The sequence below is a fragment of the Macrotis lagotis genome, chromosome 4 (genome assembly GCF_037893015.1).
Source record: "Macrotis lagotis isolate mMagLag1 chromosome 4, bilby.v1.9.chrom.fasta, whole genome shotgun sequence".
Classification (NCBI taxonomy): domain Eukaryota; kingdom Metazoa; phylum Chordata; class Mammalia; order Peramelemorphia; family Peramelidae; genus Macrotis; species Macrotis lagotis.
This window is the reverse complement of record NC_133661.1, coordinates 139,443,028-139,464,315: the sequence shown is the minus strand read 5'-3', so window position 1 is coordinate 139,464,315 and position 21,288 is coordinate 139,443,028. Positions and strand designations below refer to the sequence as shown.

General features: G+C 34.3%; 1 protein-coding gene across 2 annotated transcripts in view; it reads left to right on the top strand.

Annotated features, from left to right (window-relative positions):
* Positions 1 to 21,288, top strand: part of IGF1R (insulin like growth factor 1 receptor) — a 388,410-nt gene that overhangs the window by 287,705 nt on the left and 79,417 nt on the right. For both annotated transcript variants that reach the window (XM_074234180.1, XM_074234181.1), the window contains exons 4-6: positions 11,199 to 11,511; positions 16,555 to 16,703; positions 19,152 to 19,296. In XM_074234180.1, coding sequence (XP_074090281.1) covers positions 11,199 to 11,511; positions 16,555 to 16,703; positions 19,152 to 19,296 — 607 coding nt within the window. The remainder of the gene's footprint in view (positions 1 to 11,198; positions 11,512 to 16,554; positions 16,704 to 19,151; positions 19,297 to 21,288) is intronic.

Sequence of the window (21,288 nt, the reverse complement as noted above, 5' to 3'; positions counted from 1 at the left end):
GGGCTTTGTGGGATTCCCTTCAGCTCTTCGTCTGACAAATCAGGAAAAATAACAGTTCTCTTTAGAGAGGTTTCTGCTACAGTTAAAAAAAGTTATTTTAGCAATTTTTTACATTTTTATTACATGTAGTGAGTTGGTCAGATCAGCCTACTTTTCCTTCTTTACTAATTTATTTAGATTTATACCCCAGAAATTAGATAGATTGAAATATTTTCTCTTTCTCTGTTACTGTAGAAATTTTTTTCTTCACTTCTCTCTTTCATTTGATGGATGATCTTAAAAAAAGTGATTCAGGGTGGTAGTGGTAGTGTATATGAGAAAGGAAAGAAGGGAAGGATTGAATAACATTTTACAAGGAGGAGAACATCCTTAAAAAATAGTTATCCCACGCTTTGTAACCTCTAGCTTGCCCAAGTTTGACTGGCACTATGCCATTGCTGGCAGAAGCTGACTCACAGGTTTGCCAGAAATGTTCCTCTTCTACTGGCTGTGTTTTTCCTCCATGTGGCTGGATGTTTATTCACCTGATTGCTACAACTCTAGTTCTTTCTGAAATCATGGTGTCTTGAAGGTAAATTATATAAACTTTTAAAATTTTAACTATAGTGACAAGCACATACACATATATTGGTATAAATGTATATATGTCTGTATTAAAAAAAATACAAAAAAAGTCTCTCTACTCTGAATGGTCATGTGCTGACAAAAGTGGCCAGGAATACTGAGAGGCAATTTTTCAGGACTGGGAGTGATCTTTCTTTTTTTCCTCTCCAGACAGTATAAGAGTCTAGCTAGAGAAGAAAGGGAGCTGGTGTAATGATTTCAGTATTTTTAGCTATTTGATGCCATTTATATCTATGACACTTTGAAAAAAAGATTTTCTAAAAGTGATTTAGAAATATGTTCATTTTGGAAAGTCAGCTATAAAATTATATGCAGATCTTTTCCATTTTTCTTCTGTTTGCCGTTGCCCTTTCCATTTTCTTTCTTAAATGCCTTAGCTTAGTTGGGTCTTTCACCAAGTTTTCTTTAAACTGATATTATCCTCGACTTCCTCCTACTGTATTATGAGCAAATAACTACTCATCATAATTTTCCATCGTTCTTCTCAATAGGACAACTATTTGTTTCTTTTACTACAAAAGGACAAGTTTAAAGCTTTTACAAAAAGACTCACAAGCACATGTTCACAAGTATGTAAGTATGGATCAGATCAATTATTGTCCTTAGAAATTTATACTTAGAATCTGAAATACTCCATGGGTCTGTTGAACAGACATTTTGCTTTCATTTAAAATCTGTCCTAATGGAAGATAGCAACATTCTTATCTTCCTAGAAATTGATTTCACCTCCTGTGCAATACCTTTCACTAGATGACAAGTGTCCAGATCACCCAGTGACTCTGAGCTCACAGGGTAACCACTATGGTTAGGGAAAATCCAACCCAAGATCACTGTTTCACTTAAGCATATATTACTGTTGCTGTGAGTGAGCAATTGTCATTGATTAAGGTAAGACTACCAAGTGACAAATCATAAAGAGAGGAAACAAAAGCTTCCACAAGATTTTACAGATATATTTATATTTTAAACAGTTGATTTCTTCGGTTGCCATATACTTCTTTTAAAATTTATTTTCAATTATATTTAAAGATAGTTCTCAATCTTCATTTTTGTTTTCTCCCCACCACCACCAGTATAGAGGGTAATCTAATATGGGTTATACTTGTACAATCATGTTACACATATTTCCATATTAGTCATGCTGTGAAAAAAGAATTAGAATGGGGTGGGGGGGACTACAAGAAGGAAAAAGCAAAAAGCAAATTTGTACAAAGGTTAGAAAAGTATGCTTTGATCTGTATTCAAATCCCATAGCTCTTCCTCTGGATGTGGATGGCATTTTTTATCACAGATCTTATAGAATTATTCTTGATCACTGCATTGCTGAGAGGAACTGAGTCTGTAATAGTTGATCATCATACAGTATTACTATTCTTGTGTACAATGTTCAACTGGTTCTGCTCATTTCACTCAGCTTCAGTTCATGTAAGTCTTTCCAAGTTTTTTTTTTTTTCTGAAATTTTCTTGCTCATCAAAGAACAATAATATTCCACTTATTCATGTAACACAGCTTGGTCAACCATTCCCCAATTGATGGTTATCCCCTGAATTTCCAATTTTTTTCCTCTACAAAAAGAGCTTTCATTTATTTCTGTTTGGAAAAATAAATCGGGTATTTGCTGATCAAGAAACTTTTTAGGCTCTTTTAATCTCATTGTTATAATAATTTGATTTGCCCTGATCAAACTTCTGTATGAAAAAAAATATTAAAGTCAATGCCCTTTCTTCCAGTATGTTCATTTTTAATATCATCAATAAATAGCTTGTTTAGGTCAGGTTGAAGTAGTCCTGTTTACACATGGCATCATTTTCTCATTTTTATTCTTGCTTCTAGCTTGATAGTAATTAAGATTTTTTTTTGCTATAACAAGACATCTTGCTGGTTGAATCAAGTCCTGAAACATTACAGATTCTCTTGGAAAAGATCCATAACAACTCAAAAGAGTTTAGTCTACCATCCACAGAAAACCAAAAAGATAAAAGATGTTTGTTGTTTGAATAATGCCATGCATTAGGATGAGATCCTCATCAGGATACATATTTTGGACATATGATATAAATAGGTAAGTTGGGCCCAGACTGAAACTGGAGACAGAGAATGGGTTGGATTCCCTTCAGGAAGTTAAAAGACTTTTTTCAAAGACCCATATTTGTAAATTATCAGTGTTGTATGATTATAATACATGAAGCACATAACAGGTTTTTAAAAACAAGGTTTTATTGTTATTATTGATATCTTGGCTTTACATCACTAAGATTTCTCCCTTTAATCTCCTCCTCTAACCATCCCTCATAACAAAACCAAAAAAAGAGGGGGGAAAATTAAGCAAAACTAACCAATGATCAAAAAAAAATCTGATGCTGTTTGCAATGCTCTAATGTTGATCTGTGGACCCTACCCTTTCTCATGAGGCAGGGAAATTGTTTTATTGACCAAACTTGAAACACCATAGTCATCACAAAATAAAAAATGTAATTACCTCATCTGGCAATGAAGAGCTTCATGGAGGACATGAGCCATCTTTGACATATAACAAATGAGATACTGTTAACTAACATAAAGGTCTCATGAAAAAGAATTAGTGTAGTATAGTCAAGGAAAGCTATGACAGAAAAAGATGGATTGGTCACATGGATAGTAAAGACTAATTCCTGGACAACTTATGTTCTTTGCTTTCATGAGCATCTCCTTAAGGGAGGTCTTATTCCCACACACATACTCTGATTCTTCCTCCTGGCTGTTTCAGGAGCAAGACATTCCATTTCTTGGCTCTGGGAATTCCCTCTGGTTGTCCAACATGCTCTGAACACTCTTCCTCCTTAGCTCTGATTACTGATCTCCCTTGGTTTCCTTTAAGTTTTAACTAAAATCTCATTTTATACTAATTTTATACTAAATGTCATTTTTTATACTAATCCCTCTTAATGTTAGTGCCTTCCCTCTGATAATTACTTCTTTATCCTTTTATAGCTTGCTTTATATATATTTAATTACTTGTTTTCTCAGTTCTTAAACTGTAAGCTCCTTGAAGGCAGGGATTATTTTTTGCCTCTTCGGTTTCCCCTGGTTTATCACTGTGCTTGCATGTATGTGTGTATATATATACATATACATATACACATATAGATAGATAGATAGATAGATAGTAGGTGCGTAACAAATGTTTATTCATTGATGAATGATTGCTATCGGGAGAAAGTGAGAGAGAATATTAGACCCTTGGATTCACATCCTGAGGCAAATGGGGGGTTGGGTGGAAACAGTGATCTAGAGTTATAAGTCAGTTAGCCAAAATCCTAAATATTTATTAAGTGTCTTTAAGCCTGGAGCTAAACTCTCAAAAAGTAAATACAGACCTTTTGAAAAAAGCAGCCCCTGCCCTCAAGAAACATACCTACTATTGAAGACTTAAGTAAGAAAGCTGAAATGTTGTAGTGAGGGAGAAAGTAGGCAGGTAGAGGACCTGGTAGAGAAAGTTCAGGTGGGCAGACCAGGTGGTTATGATCCACCTTGTTGGAGGAAATATCCATGTCAGTGAAATCACAGGTCTATTTGATTATTATGAGTAGAAATTCCAGAAAGGAACAAAAACAGACACTTAATTTTTTATTTTAAAGTTGTAACAAGATTTTTTGAATGAGACATTAGGAATTGCTTCAATCCTGTTGTCTGCACAACATTGTGTGAGAAACTATCTTTAAAAAATATATAATATATATTCTGTAGTATCCTACAGAAGCTCTCTCTACCCTCTCAAGCCAGGCCAAGTGCTCCTCAAGGTCAGTGATTTTCACCTTAAACCTGGAGAAGTTTCCCTTTGTCAGTAAAACTGGATTTTCCCTCAGTGTATCTCATGTCTCCAGGTCTTTTCACCTGTAAGGCAGGTGTCCTGGAATATGGTCTAAATTGTTACAAATTCTGATTCTACCTGTGTGATGCAGATATGGGAGGTAAAACTGTACTTTTCAATGGGTATAAATATCCAAGTGAACAATGCATGATACCAAAAAAGATTGATCTTTTATGTAAAATATTAATTTACTTGGGGTGAAAACATGCCTACTTAGTATAATACATATATGTATATATGTATATATATATATATATAATGACATTTAAATCATTGAAAAGGAAAGAAAATAGACTTATTTTATAAATAATGTTTGATAAGTATTTTTATAATTGAATTTTCTCTTGCCTTTTTCCCCACACTTATGAAAGTTTTTATAAATTTCTCTCCCCTCTTCCAAGTGTAGCATTTATAACATATTGTATAAAGTTGTTATGAATGTGAAATATTAACTAATGTCACACATACATTTACAAAACGAAAAAGAGCTACCTGAGAATGATTGCAGCAAATAAACTGTGAGGCATGGTGGAAAGAGAGCTAGAGGTGGAATCAGGAGACACTTGGGTTTATTTCCAGGTCTGATACATCACTCTGTGACTGTGGGCAAGTCATTTAAGCCCCTCTTAGCCTGGGCTCCGCCCTTCACAAAAATGGACTAAGAGAATGACATGGTCAGACTTGTACATTTGAAAGATTGTTTTGGCAACTGTATATAGGCAGAGGAGAAAAATTGTTAAGTAGGAAAACCTGTGAGAATCAAATCATGAGGACATGAATTAGGCTGATGTCACTCCGAGTAAAGGGAAGGCAAAGGAGAATGATTATAGCAAAAGAATTGACAGAACTTAGAAGTTGATTGAATGGTAGGGGATGAGGTGAAAGGGAAGTTCAATTTTAAGATTTCAAATCTGGGTCACTAGGAAGAATAGGAAAGTTTGAAAGAGAGACAGTTTTGGGGTGGGGGAAGAGGAAGATGGAAATTTCTCTTCTGGATCTGTTGAACTTGGAATTCCTTGGTATATCTTAGGATAGAATATTGGCAGATATAAGAAAGGAATTTAGAGAAAGGATTAAGTGTATTAATTTAGTTGTCTATAATAGAGGTGATGGTTGTAGATCATGATTGCAAAGGAGAAAATATAGAAAGAAGAGGACCAAGGAAAGAGCCTTTAGGGTTAACCACATTTTATGAGACAGGAGGACAGTGAACCAATAACGTAGGCTGAGAAGGAACTATCAGACAGGTAGAAGGAAAACCACAAGGGAATTTTGTCATAGAAGACAGGGAAGGAGAGATTCTTAAGAATAATAAGTAATCATCAGTTTCAAATATCACAGAAAGGTCAAGGAGGATCAGGATTGAGAAAAACAAACTGCATTTGGTTGCATAAGTAATGATCTTATAGGCAAAAGTAATGTTTCCCAGATACTAACTTGTATCATTTCTCTATTAACATTTTGCTATGTTGTTTTTATTTATATTTTATAGATGGCTTTTCTTTTCAAGCTATATTTACTTCTGTAAATATCCCTTGACCTACCAGAGATCTTTTACTTTACAAATATTGATAAAAATAAAAATAAAAATCAGATTTAAAAAACCTCTGATAGTATGTAAAGTAATCCATAATTATAGTTCCCTATCTCTGCTATTAAGAGATGGCGGTAATTATGAATTCTTCTTAGGGCTAAACTAAAATAGTTTAATTTTATTGTCCTTTCCATTTAATAATAGTTTATAATCTCATTTGAGTCTTAAAAAAAGTGCTGCAAAGTAGTTGCTATAATTATCTCCATTTTACAGAAGAAGAAACTGAGACAAGCATAGGTTAAATGACTTGCCAGGGTCACACACCTTGAAAGTGTCTGAGACCAGTTTAGTCACCATGTATATTGCTTTGCAGGTTCTGCTTATGGTACTGCAAAGTCTATTCATAACAAACCTTCCCTTGTTTCTCTGAGTTCTTTATATTTACTACTCTGGAGCTACAATTTAACCCCAATTCTTTGCTGTCACAAAAATCTTTCTATGAATATTTTGGCTGTATATAGGACCCTTTTTTGTTTTAAGAAAAAATATGTCTTGAGTTTTTTTTGTTCTTACTATTTTTTGCCTCTTTGAGGTACACCCCTAAAATTAAGATCTCTGAGTTAGAGAGGAATGTATGTTTCAGAGTGATTCCATCCCTTCACATTTATCCATCAGTATTGTTTTAATGTGCCTATCTTATTGGAGCTCATTTCAAAGAGACTTTTATATTTGTCAAATTATAGGGACAAGACAAAACTTAATTCTAAAAAATATCTGCATTGTCCTTTCTTTTTATATTAGTTACATCTTTTAACATCTCTCTCCTTCTTTGAGATTAAACTTTCTATAACAAAGAATAAAAAAGAAACAATTCAGCAAAACTAACCAACAGATTTTAGAAGTCTAAATTCATTCATAAGTTATTTACTTACTTGTACTAAATTTTGCCCCATATATCCCCACCTTTACAAAGAAGAATGGGGAAATAACCTCTTCAGATCTCTTCTTTGGGGCTAAACTTGGTTATTATAATTGCACAGCTTTCAGTTTTTAAGGTTTTTGGTTTTTTTAATTGTTACTGTCCTTTACTCTTATGTTGTTTTGATTTGGTTTTTGGTTACATTGGATGTTGTGCAATTGCAAATATTTTCTATTTTATATAGATGCTATATTTCCACAATATTACATTTTTAAAGTTATAACTTCTTATTAACAAATATAGTTGTTTTTTTCTCCTGGATTCTGAAAGAAAGGAAATAAGTGTTTCTTTCCTTTCCTTTTTTTTTCCCTCATGGAGTGCTAGAACTAGAAATGTATTTATTAAATTTTAAGTTTTGATATCCCTCAACCAGTTGATGAGATATACTCTTGGGTTTCTCCCCCCCAAAAAAAACCCCCACTATTTACTAGATCCTGAACACTAATAGCATTTTATACATTAAGATTGTTTACTGTTGCTTATTAGGGTTATCCCTAGAACTTTCTGTCACCATCCTAGGTTTCTATATTTCATGTTTCTATCATGGATTCTTCTTCAAACTATAATATAGTTTGATTCCATAATATAACTTAGAAACAAATGATGATCATTAATTACTTCTGCAGCAGTTTAGTGTTTAGCAATTTAGTCTCCTGATAGAGATCATTTTCTCCCCTTCAGTTCCCCTCTCCATCCCTTTTTAGTAGTCCACTATATACAGATCACATCATTTAGTTTAATAAATCTGCTCATCCTGAGATTCTTTTTCAGAAGAATTATTTTATCTAAAGTCAAAACCATTTTGCCTATCTCTGGAAAGCACCATGCTCCTTAATGACCAGATTTGGAACTTATTAAAAATTTCTCTACAAGAAATCATCCGTAAACTACCTAAAGTCAGTGCTTTTCTGTGAGAAGTCACCACTAAACTATCTAAACTGAATGCTTCTTTTTCCCTTTCTATATTTTTCACTGTATCTTGTATATTGTATTGAATTGATACTCATTGCCATTAGTTTGGTATAGGATCTCTCAGTGGTTTCATTGTGTGCAACTTTTTTCTGGGTTATAAAACTAGTCTTCAAAAGAACTACTCTAAGGCAAACAATACACACTGAATACACAGATTTTTTTCCCTCACAAATCTTATGGATCTTTTCCATTTGATCAAAACTTGAGTGAAGTGGATACAAGAGTCCAGATTTTCTTTTTATTTATCTTGAATCACTTGAGACTAATTCATATTATTTTGTCGAACATTAATGTTCCTGCAATTACTTTCTAGTTGGCTGCTGGGCAACTCCGCTTGAATATCCCAGAAGCCTGTTAAACACAAATGAACCCATCATTTTTTCCCCTCCAATATCTATTCCTCTTTGAACTTCCAAATTCTTGTTATGGACACTGCCATCTTCTAGTCACTTAATTTTATAACTTATATTTGACAATGAATCCTCTTTAGTTCTGAATATTCAAGGTCTTTCAACATACCTTTCCAGCCCTATTTCACCCATTGTGCCATTTATATTCCAGTCATACTGAACTGTTAGATGGTCCCAGATTTCAGTCTGCTCTCCTCTGGCTCTGTGCATTTATGTCGACTATCCTCATTGCTTAGAACAAAACAATCTCATATCTGCCTTTTGAAACTGTTTTCTAACTTCACAAGACCTAGTTCAGTGAGTTGTCACTTTTTCCAGTCCTTGACCTCTTTCCCTTCCCTCCCTCCTTTTTTTTCCCCATCTTAGGTTTCTTGCACTTTATCTTAACATTCTGAATATCTCCTTTTCCCTTTTCATATTTTTCACTGTATCATGTGTATTTGTAACCTTCCCATTAGATAGTGAGAGTAAGAGTTGGGTAAAAAACAAAAATAAAAACAGAACAGGCACAACCCTCAAGAAATATAACTTTGCTCATTTATAGTCACATCCTGTTTTTAACCTTAAAAAGAATCACTCGTCTTGATCCCTACTTTTTCAGTGGACTTTGTTCTGTAGGATTTGAGGGAAAATCCATCCTCAAAGGTCCACAGTCTGCAACTAGGGAGTCTATTTAAAAAGAAGCAATGGAAGGAGGTGTATAAAAGATTTGAACATCGACAGCATCTTTGTAGTATAGATCTGGCCTCCAGAAGGTGACTACTTTGGAGGGGAAAGCTTTCATGTAGCTATGCCTAAGTCTGGAATGTTTGTAAATAAGATTTTTGTTTTTCTACCAGACCTATAATTTCATTTGGTATAAGGAACTTTCCTTAAATAAACTCCACATACTCCAAAACACTTGGCATTTGTTTTTCAACATATAGTTTTTCAACGTATAGTTTCATAGTTGCTTGTGAAAGAAATAAGTGATCTGTCTAGGATATGGCAGAAGCTAGATCTGATGGTCCTCCTGACCTCAAGGTTGCTCTGGCCACTTCACTGCCTCCCTATGTACTGTTCCATGTTACATTTTTATAAATAATAAGCAAGTAAATAAAATTTCAAATTACTTTCTAGTCACAACTCAGATAAAGAATATATCCAGGGTGTCTCAAAAGTCTTAGTCTTGGTGCAGTTTTGAGGTAATAAAGCTTAATAATTCTAATCTGTTAAAGCTTAAAATTGCACAAAGACTTTTTTGGGACACCCTATATATCTCTGTGGATTTTTGCATTGAAATAATTTTACATTGTCTTTCTGTTGTTCTTGTTTAGTCATTTTTAGTTGTGTCTGACTCTGTGAGCCCATTTGGGAATTTTCTTTCTTTTTTTTTTTGCAAGGCAATGGGATTAAGTGACTTGCCCAAGGTCACACAGCTAGTATTAATTGTCTGAGGTCAAAGTTAAACTCAGGTCCTCCTGACTCCAGGACTGGTGCTCTATCCACTGTGCCACCCATCTGCCCCCTACTTGGGATTTTCTTGGCCTAGATATTGGAATGATTTGCCATGTATTCTCTAGTTCATTTTATAGATGAGGAACCTGAGGCAAATGGAGCTAAATGACTTACCAGGTCTCATGCAGCTAGTAAATGATTCCAGATTTGAACTCAGAAAGATGAGTCTTTCTAATTCCAGGTCTGGTATCCTATCCACTTGGTCACCCAACTGCTAATTGTCTTTCTAGCTCAAATAAAATTTAGAAATGTAATGAAATTCAAATATCTTTCTAACTTTGTAACTATTTGTATCCAGCTAGCAGGTGAACAAGCTGTAAAGGCCACATTGCTATTTAAATAAACACGTTCAAAGATCATATGTGAATTTTTCTTTATGAAAGGTTTTGTTTTCATTTAACATACACACAAAAAACCCATTTCTCTCATCACTAACAGAATGACTACCTTAAGTAAATCCTTAGTGATTAGGTAAATATACAGTAATTGATGGTCCATAGACCATGCCCATTTCTCATTGAGAGTAAAATGTTTTGGTACATAACATTACTGTATGAAAATTAATGTTTGTTCTTTGTTCTGGTAGAAGAGTGTGACATCAGGGAGGTGATTCTATGAAAAGCACATGAATTGGATTTGATAAAGCACCGTCCCTGGAGTCAGGAGTACCTGGGTTCAAATCCGGTCTTAGACACTTAATAATTACCTAGCCGTGTGGCCTTGGGCAAGCTACTTAACCCCCTTGCCTTGCAAAAATTAAAAAAGTTGATTCAAGAGAATTTTGTTGACAGAGTAGTAAAATCTTACTTGGGAAAGAAAACTTTTAATTTCAGCACATCTAAATGTCACAAATCAATGTCTTGATATGATATTTTACCTTGCTCTTGTTTGAGTTTTTTATTTTGGTTTGTTTTTAGTGAATGAATCTGCTTCTTTCCACTTGTTATTTTGAAGGGGAATTACATTTTTAATAAAACCCTGAAATTTAGGGGGAATGATAACTCTGTTATTTGCTTGCTCTGATATCAGACTTCTTTTTTTGTTTGTTTTGTTTTGAGTTTTTTGCAAGGCAATGGGGGTTAAGTGGCTTGCCCAAGGCCACACGGCTAGGCAATTATTATGTATCTGAGGTCGGATTTGAACTCAGGTACTCCTGACTCCAGGGCTGATGCTCTATCCACTGCGCCACCTAGTTGCCCTCTGATATCAGACTTCTTGATTGAAATTCTTGTTGTCCCACCCACAAATCCCTTGGATTTATCAGTCTTTATATGTTCTTCATACTATTAAAAACATTTCCAGATGCTTAATCATTCTCTTCTTTTTTTCAGTGTGTCCTAGCTCATGTGGAAAACGGGCCTGCACAGACCAGAATCAGTGCTGCCACCCTGAGTGCTTAGGAAGCTGTAGTGCACCAGACAACGACACAGCCTGCGTGGCTTGCCGCCATTACTACTATGGGGGCACTTGTGTGTCTACCTGCCCTCCTAACACTTACAAATTTGAGGGTTGGCGTTGTGTTGACAAAGATTTCTGTGCCAGTGTCCACAGTGCTGAAGCCAATGAATATGAAAAGTTCGTGATCCACAATGATGAGTGCATGCAAGAGTGTCCCTCTGGGTTCATACGGAATGGGAGCCAAAGGTACGTCATAGCTTGTAGAAATAAGGTGTACCAGCTGGCAATTAGAAGCCCTTATGTTTTCAGTTGCTGGACTAAAGACATTCCATTTTCTCTTAATTTCTATAATATTTCCTTAAGAAAGAGGGTGGGAAAATTTCTTTAGGTCAAGTCAGCAATCATTTATTGAGTATTTACTATGTACTAAGCAATAAGGGTATACAAATATAAACAAAAAGACAAAGTCCCTGCCCTTTAGGAGCTTACATTCTGTTGAGGAAAGACAAAATACATGAGAGCTGAAAAGAGCAGAGTGGAAAACCATGAGGAAATCAAAGTTGATTGGCCTCATTCCTTTGCTATATTGAAAGGAATGAGAAGATGTGACCAACATAATGGAGGGATATCCCAGAGCAAAAAGGCTATAGTGAAGGATGGATGCTTGGGATGAAACAGGAGCTGAGGCATGATATTGAAGTACTGAAAGTCAGAATTGAAACCATAAGAAGAATTTATCTCAGGTTTGACTTTTGAGGGACCTCGTTTGTTGAGTTTCCCATTGCTTACAAGCAAGTTTTACTTATCACTACCTTTACCATCAATTTGTAGTTAAAGACCAGAATAACTGCAGTAATATTTAGCTGGATCCCTTTTAACATAATAGCATAAAAACTTCCAGTTTTCTATGATTTTGACTTTCTTAGATTTTCAATACCTGAGTTCTGAACAATGTTACCTTAAGCCAATGACTGATTAAACTAGATATATTTCCTTTTAATCTCATAATTATTGGGGATAATACTTCCTTTAGCATCATGACCCAAGTAAGTCAGTGCATTTATAGGAATAATAGAATGTAAAATAATGCCAATAGGGGATTTTTAAGTTTATTCTTAATATGATTAAATAAAGACATTTTGTTGTTTTCCAGGAATGATAGTTTGCTAAAAACTACATCTCTACTTCTTCAAATCTCTGACTTCCTTTAAACCTCATTTCAGGCACCATTCTCTGGAGGCCTCCTCACTGCTCAAGTCTTTGCCTCTGAGATGACCATATACCTGCTTTTTAACCTATATATGTGCATGTTTAGCTTCCTCATTAGAATGTAAACTCCTGGAGGGTAGGGATTGTCTTTCACTTTGGTATCTTTGTCTCCAGTGCCTAGTCTACAGGAAAGCTTGATAAAAAGTTTGTGATTTAATGAAAGATTATACTGACTGTCCCCTCTACTGGGAATAGGCTATCCCTTCACCTATGACTCATGGAATCCCTATTTTCCTCCAAAAATCATTTTCCAATGCCATATTTATCTTGCATTCAGGGTGTGTGTTGTCTCCAGTTTTTTATTTTGTCTTTATAATCCTAATATCCAGTACAATGCCTATCACACAAGAAATGCTTCCTACTTATTTTTATTTTTTAAATAATATTTTATTTTTCCCTTCTATGTAAAAATAGTTTCAACATTCATGTTTGTAAAATTTTCTCCCTCAATCCCTTGCCTCTTCCCTCCCAAGAGAGCACTGATATGGGTTATACATGCACAATCATGTTAAACATATTTCCATATTAGTCATATTATGAAAGAAGAATCAGAACAAAAGGGAAAAACCACAAGAAACAAAAAACAAATTTTTAAAAAGTGAAAATAATATGCTTTGATCTATATTCAAACTCCAAGGTTTTTTTCCCTCTGAATTTTCCATCACAAGTCTTTTAGACTTGCCCTTTGATCACTGTATTGCTGAGAAGAGCTAAGTGTATCATAGTTCATCATCACACAGTTTTGCTGTTGGCATCTACAGTGTTCTTCTGGTTTTGTGCACTTTGCTCAGCTTCACTTCATGTAGGTTCATTCCAGTTTTTCTGAAATCCACCTGCTCATCATTTCTTATAGAACAATAATTACATTGCATTCACATACCACAACTTATTCAGCAATTCCCCAATTGGGGGACATCCCCTCAATTTCTAATTTTTTTGCCACTACAAAAAGAGCTGCTATAAATATTTTTGTGCATGTGGGTCATTTTCCCCTTTTTTAATAATCTCTTTGGTATATAGACCTTGTAGTATTATTACTGGATCAAAGGTTATGCACAGTTTTATAGCCCTTTGGGAATAGTTCCAAATTGTTCTCCAAAATGATTGGATCAGTTCATGATTCCCCCAAAAGTGCATTAGAAGATACTTAATGCTTTTTTATTGATTGATTGACAAAATAGACTGACAGAGAATGTACTTTTACTCATTTTGTTTCCCTGATGTCTTCTTGTGGCTTTATACTTTTTATTAACCATATGGCAAGAAAATTGGTAATACCTTACTAGTACAGAAGCCCTTCATTTTCATTGCTGCCTGGTTATCCCAGTCTTGCACTCTGCTAGCTAATCAGCCATCAGGCAGTTATTAACATTTACTATGTGTTGATCACTGGGGAACACAAAAAGGCAAAAATATGTTGCTAACCTCATGAAGTTTACATTCTAATGGAGAAGAAAACATACAGAGAATTGTACATATAAATTATATAGAATTAAAGAAAAATGTAGAATTATAAAAATATTATGTTTATCTAGCTCATTTATAACTCATTTATATAACTCATATCTGTTCCTTTGCTTTAATCATCATAATTATTAATATTAGTGATGATTATAATAATTAACAGGTATACATATTCTTTTAGAATTTGCAAAGTACTTTATATATTTGATAGTCACTAGGATACCCTGGGAGGAAGTTGGTATTATTATAATACCCATTTTTAATGGAGAAACTGAGGCAAAGTACTCTTAAATGACTTAACCAGAACACGTAGTGAATATCTAAGGTAAGATGAGAACTGAGATCTTCCTGACTCCAAATTCAGCATTCCATCCATGGTGCCACCTAATGGCACAATATGTAATAAAGTTCTAGTAAAAAATTGTGCAGAGTAAAATCTTTGTTTGCTAGACTATTTTATATAAAAGAAGGTGATATAACATCTATTATATTAGATCAGACTAATATACAAAATTATAAGGTGATACAGCTATATTAAATACGAAAGAAAGTGGTGGCACTAATGATAAGAGCAGACTAAATCTACATTGAATTTTATGGTTTTTAATGTTGCTATGTTGACCATAGTCTTTGTCGCTTGCCCATTGTGATGCAACTAGTAAAATGGCAGAGTTCAGATTAAAGGACTGCATTCTAAGTTCAGTGCCCTTTCAAGAAAACTTGAGGTTAACCTGTGGAGGACTTTGAAGCCCAAGATCAGGAGTTTATAATTTTATTTAGTAAAAATGGGGACCACCGAAGTTTTTCAGTATAGGAATAATCAAGTAGAGAAATGGTAGTAAGGAAGTAGCTAGAAAATTACTTGGGCAATGGTATGCAGAATGGATTAGAAGGGGTAGAATTAGAACAACAGCAGGAACAACAGTAATAATAGCTAATATTTATATAATGTTTACTTTATTTATCAGGTATGTGCTAAGTATTTTACAATTATCATTTCATTTGATTCTCACAATAACTTTGAGACCTGGGTGCTATTAAGTGTCTGAGGTCATATTTGAACTTGTATCTTCCTGACTCCAGATCTGATACTCTATGATGTGTACTAAGATAAAGACAGGAAAGTAATTTAGGATAAGCTAGAAAATTCCATTCTGGAGGCAACAGAAGATAGAAATGACAAAGGTGACACTGACTTAACAAAAGTATATGCCTTAAATGATGAAGGTATCATAAACAGAAATAGAAAAGTAAGGGGGTCCACTTAATGGGTTTAAAGAGGAAAAATATTCAGTTTTGAATATGTTTAATTTGCAGTACTAATGGGACATATTGGTAGACATATAAGTCTCAAACACTGAGAAGTTAGCTCTCTGTCCCCAACTACTCCCATCCTTTTCTCCCCTTTCTCCTTCCTCTTCTTTTTCTTTCTTCCTCTCCCTCTCCCTCTGCTCTCTTTTCCTCCCTTCCTACATACACACATAAACATACACACCCTTGTATACCCAGATATGTATGTTTAAGACTGCTCAGTTTTACAATGTATATACATACATACATACATGTGGTAATTTAATCCATGGCATACATATGACCAAGTTTGAGAGAAACAGAAAAGAAGTAAAGGAAACAACTTTGATCAGTACCATTGTTTAAGAGGTAGAAAGAGAATGAAGAGTTATCATCAGCAATAACAAAAAAAAGAAAAAGAATTGTCAAAAGAACAGGAGGAAACCCATGAGTGGGGTGTCATTCTCCACTTACTTTGACTAACTCTCCTGTTGTACTAAATTCCTTGGTGATTTTCAGTCACTTATTCTACAACATTGGAAATAGATAACCCTACTGCTAAATAATGCAAGTACCTTTATTTTATTGTAAACAAAGATAAAACAATGGTATCAATTTCTAATTTTCTGCAAACTCCTTAAGATATAAAATACAGTTTAGTTGTGCTTTAGCAAGTAAACTGTAGGTCTGTCTGTGACAGTCTGTCATCTTTATCACCTTAAAAAATAAAACAAAAAAATCCCTCTTAGATCTCCTTTACTTAGTTTTAGTAAGAAACTAAAACTAATTATAGAAGCATATATTTTATTAATAGCATCAAAATAATTGTTGTTCATTCTTTTATCATCAGCAGTACTTATTTGCCAAGTTTTCATAGATCTACAAGCAGAGAAGAAACATTTTTCAGAGAATAGATTCTCTTCTCAGAAGTCATAGTTTTTCCTTCTTATGAGGCTGATTTTTTGTTTTGTTTTGTTTTTTGGTTGGGACTATTCAGTGTCCAGAGTTAACTGTCTTAGGATATGTGTCTCTAGAATGCATCATTTTTGTTTGATTGAATTCTAGTAACTTCATTTGCTAATATATTTAACTTCTCTGCTTTACTTTTAATTTTTTGAATAATTTATGGGGCACAAGTCTAGGAGTAAAATTTACTATTATTGCTATATTTATTTTTACATGTGAATACAGTATATTTACTTTTTTTTACAATTTGATAGAATTACAGAATTTTTTATGTTTTGGTTGATTCTTTCTTTGTAACAGTATGTACTGCAGTCCCTGTGAAGGTCCTTGCCCTAAAGTCTGTGAGGGAGAGAAGAAGACGAAGACAATTGATTCTGTAACTTCAGCCCAAATGCTGCAGGGATGCACTGTCTTCAAAGGCAATTTGCTTATTAATATCCGGCGAGGCAGTAAGTAATAACATTTCCCCTAAAAAATTTCTTTGGAGGAATTGGTTGGTTTTTTTTTCTTTTGGTTTTGTTTTCATTACCTTTTCCATACATTTCAGTAAAAATGTAGCCCTGGAAAAACCAAATACAGTAAAGAATCTTTGTCAATTAAACCTTTCTCTGTTGCTTTTCTCTCTCCTGAGCAGTGTTGAGAGATTTAGCAAAACTTCACAATCCTCCTAATTGAGGTGTTCTCAAGTACGTAAGTAGATCAGGTATTTCGCCTCTGGCACAGTTTTTCTTCTTGCAAGGGAACACTGAAAATCTCATAGTGCTCATCATTAATTTGAGAGTCACGTCCTGTGCAGCGAGTGCATGTTCTAACATACAAAATAAAACCTAAATGGGTTGTGTCAGAACTGTGACTCATCAGATGGGAAAATTCCAACCAATACTAAAATCCAAAACCTTTGTTTTGTTTTAAGTGCAAAAGATTTTTATTTTTAATGCCCAGTTATCTAGAAGAAAGGGAGAGAGGTTAAACTATCACCTGCCTCAAGGTTTAAAGATCATAAAATATATTTGAGAACCAAGAAACAGTTACATGTCTTTTTATATTTTAAAGAGATGATTTCTTAAAAATGTAAAAATTTTAGATCTGGAAAGAAACATGTGGAATCATCTAGGCTAAACCCCTCATTTACTCTCTAAAAGGGTACTGCAACTCATTTAAAGATAAATCCCTGAACGTTTCATGTAAGTACAATTTTTTTGCAAATCAGATCATTTTCTCATTGACTATAATTCAGAGATATTTTACTTTCATTTTTGATGGTCTCTGACAGAAGATCCAAACACATTGGAATTTACTTGTTTGTCCCTGAGACACATGGTCAGGTAGTCAGTATTCCAAAAATAAAGATACACTAAGCTTGTTGTGTAAAGAAATCTCTAGTGAATCTTTCTGTAGGCAGAGAACCTTTTTGTTGAATAAAAATCACCTCCTAATGTTGTCCCTTTTTCAAGATTATATTTTCCTTTTGAATATTTTTAAGGTATAGATTTCGTATTTGTGGATAATTAGAGAATTTTTATAAACTTCTTGGTTTCCATTGCCTTTTCCTGCGTGGGTTGAGGAAGATTGCTTTTTCCCCATGTGATCTTCATTACCTTCTTTGTAGAAATTTGCTTTAGTTGCTACTCCTATGATTTTGTTTTTGCCATTCTCCTAAACATTCTCATAGCACATTCTAATTTGATGTATTTCAACCACATTTGAGAACTACTTAGATCAAACCTATGAATTCATTGTTGAGTTGAGGAAACCACCCCCTGCATCAAGGATGAATATGTGTCTACTCTGCAGTTTGTTGTCTTGAAGAGTGAACTGGGAGCTCCAAGAAGGAAAATGACTTACCTGTGGTCATATAGCCAACACACCAGAAATAGGATCTGAATCCAGGTCTTCCTGGCATGGATATAGGATTCATTCTTCACTGAGAGTCTCTGCTGCCTCTGAGTTTAAATATAAGATAAATAATTGTTCAAAACATCCCATTATTTCACTGCTGTGGGTACTCCCTTCACAAAGCAGTTCACAACTCCTCCACATTTCAGTAGACAGTATTCATGAGGTGCTATGGCTAAAAAAAAAATCATCTTTCTGGTGATGAGCCAAATATAAGTTATAAGAAATTAATTAGATCATTTTAAGAGGGTGTGAAAATTTCCCAAAAAGGAGTTTCCCAGATAGTTGCTGACTATGTTGAAACTGGGGGTTGTGAGCATTATCTCATGCTTAAAATTCGGTCTTGGTTATTAGCACAGTGACAGGTAAAACCTTCTGACTTCATAATTTACGTAGTTTTTTTTTTTTTTTTTTTTGCCAGGCAGCATCTGGATAACCACCAAAAAACTATCAAACTTTGGATAAATTAAAGTCTGAGCCATCCTAACTCTTGGAAATGAGTACTACCTTTTTATTTTTAGCATTTTCAAATAAAATTACATATTCTGTAGTTGACTTCTTTGTCTTAGAGTCCACAAAAAGAATCCATATTTATCTGTGTTATCTGGTTATCTTATATACTTGAAGATGGGGTGGTGGATACAATGTTGTATATTAGCCTAGCTGGTTGAGATCCATTTACCAAGTTTGTGGTTTTAGGTAATTGATAAGTATAGAGTGTTGTCTATTTTAGCATTATCAAACTAAGAGCTTTGCCTCATTTAGAACAGGGAAGTCATGCTTATCAATCCAGATAAGCATTTTGTCATTTTTAGACCCTGTCAGAAGAGTCTCAATGGAAATAGAAGCATATCAGGAAAGAAGTTGTTCCTCAAAAGAATCAGACATCATACCCTCCCAAGACCACTTCTGTGTCCCTCTTTGTATTTTTTTAAATGGAAAGTCTATCAGCCTTTTACTAGGTGACTTGGAAAATGAGACTATCTTCTCTCCCAATTTAGATAACATAGCCTCTGAGCTGGAGAACTTCATGGGCCTTATTGAGACTGTTACAGGATATGTGAAGATTCGCCATTCACACGCCTTAGTCTCCCTGTCTTTCTTGAAAAACCTGCGAAATATTTTAGGAGAAGAACAACTAGAAGGGTAAGTGAGCTAAATTTTGGGATTTTTCCTATTTGTTGTTTTTGTTTTGTTTTCTGTATTTTAATAAACTTGTTTTCACATTAAGTTCGCATGCTGCAGGGTACCTTTTTTTTCCCTTTAAGAGGAAAAGACACTGAAACCATTTTATGACAAACTTGGTCCCCTAACGCATTTGTTTGTAATCCAAAGTGACTTATTCACATGTGCCAGTTGTTCTATGTTTGACTTGTACTCTTCTAAGAAATGGGCATGTTTTCATTCTTTTAACTTTATATATTTATTATTCATAGACAACAGTCATTGGATTTTTCTTGTCATTTTATCAATATTAGAGACCAATTAACCGTTATCTGAGGTGAAGTTTGAGAACAGTAATTGAGTAAAATATATGTTCAATAGAAATCATCATTTCCATTGTCCTTGTGCTCTCCAGTACCCTTTTTTTCCTATTATAGTTGTCTTGCTGTCTTTTAAAAAATCAGAATAAGAATCTGCAGTTTGTTTGGATCCTTCAATTCATGTTGTTGGAAAGAAATCCAAATCCACTGAACATATTCGTTGAAGAGTTATACTCTTTATAAGATTTTGTTCTACTGCTAGAATATTGCTTTTTTGGATATTTGCATTGCATAGTAAGTCTTGCATAAAATAGTTTATAAACTTGAGTCTGGCTCTTGCTTATTATTAAATACAATATTGTTTTTCAAGAATGAGAGTATGTATTTGTGCAACAGTGTTTCTCCTTTTAAATAGAACACTTGCCAGTTAACACTTTGAAAGAAAAGGAGACTTAATCTAGTAAATGAGAGGATTCTTTTTAATGAGAATTTGGGAAAATAATTTAGGAAAAAGAGGTGGGAAGGTCATGGGAAAGGTTGTCTCTCACTGATTTAACTGCCCCAACTGGATAAAGTTACAGCATCAGGGTTTCTTCACAACCTCCCTTTTTTTTCTCAGGCTAATCCTTGGTCAGTCTTAAATTCTTAAAATTCCATCATCTGACATAGTTGAAGTTAAAGGGCAGCTCTTCATTCTCCCTTTGAAAAGCACACTGTCTTCTTCACTGGGAACATTGATTCTTCAGAAAAACTTGTTTCTTATTGCAAATCCAAGAAGGTTGTCACTTTGCCTAGCACTAGGCTGCCTCAGGTCACTTGGGATGTGGCAAGCTGGAAATTCACCAATTAGGATCTTTAAAAAATGACATGAAGGTCAACTTTTTTTGCAAGTAGTAATTGTGCCTCTGAAATCCCTTGTAGCTATCAGTAAGCACTTTTGGTTTGAAAGACCAGTATTTGTGAAGACTTCCTCCTGGTTTGGAGTGAAAATTTTTGAGACTTAGAAAATGATAGAATAGGAGAAATGAAGCAAAAAAGAAGAATTTATTCCATTTAATTGAGAAATTATTACAGCTAAGTTGCTGATTCTTCATGACTACCTATATAATATTTGCTGCTGAAAGTGAATCTTTTAAAGTTCATGAGAATTTTAAACCTTAATTTTTTTTGTTAGAGAAATTTGTATAAACAAGTTATATTTTCATCAGTATATCATATAAACAGATGTTACAAACTATGGAGGGGGAGAATTTTAGAAGAGAGATTATTATAGTTTAATATAATATGAAAAGAATTCAGACTCTGCGCTTTATAGTTGAATCTGTTCTTCCTTGGGCCATTTCATTAAAAGACCAAAGCCTTAAATGCTCTGGGATGATCTTTCAGGGATTAATCATCAATTCTACCTCTTCTTCCTTTACATCCCCTGTGCCCCCCCCCCACCATCCCTGATCAAGATCACCTGTTAGCTACAGTTCATTTGAATATCTTTGGGTATGCCTAGCATATTTTCCTTTTCATTCTTCATTGCAGTGAAACAAAGTCTAATCACTTCTTAATTGTGACTCCAAAGCTACAAATTTGCTTTAGGCACCTCTTCACAGCGGGTATTGCCTTTGTCTTCTTTCAACGAAGTGACTCAGCATTGTTTCAA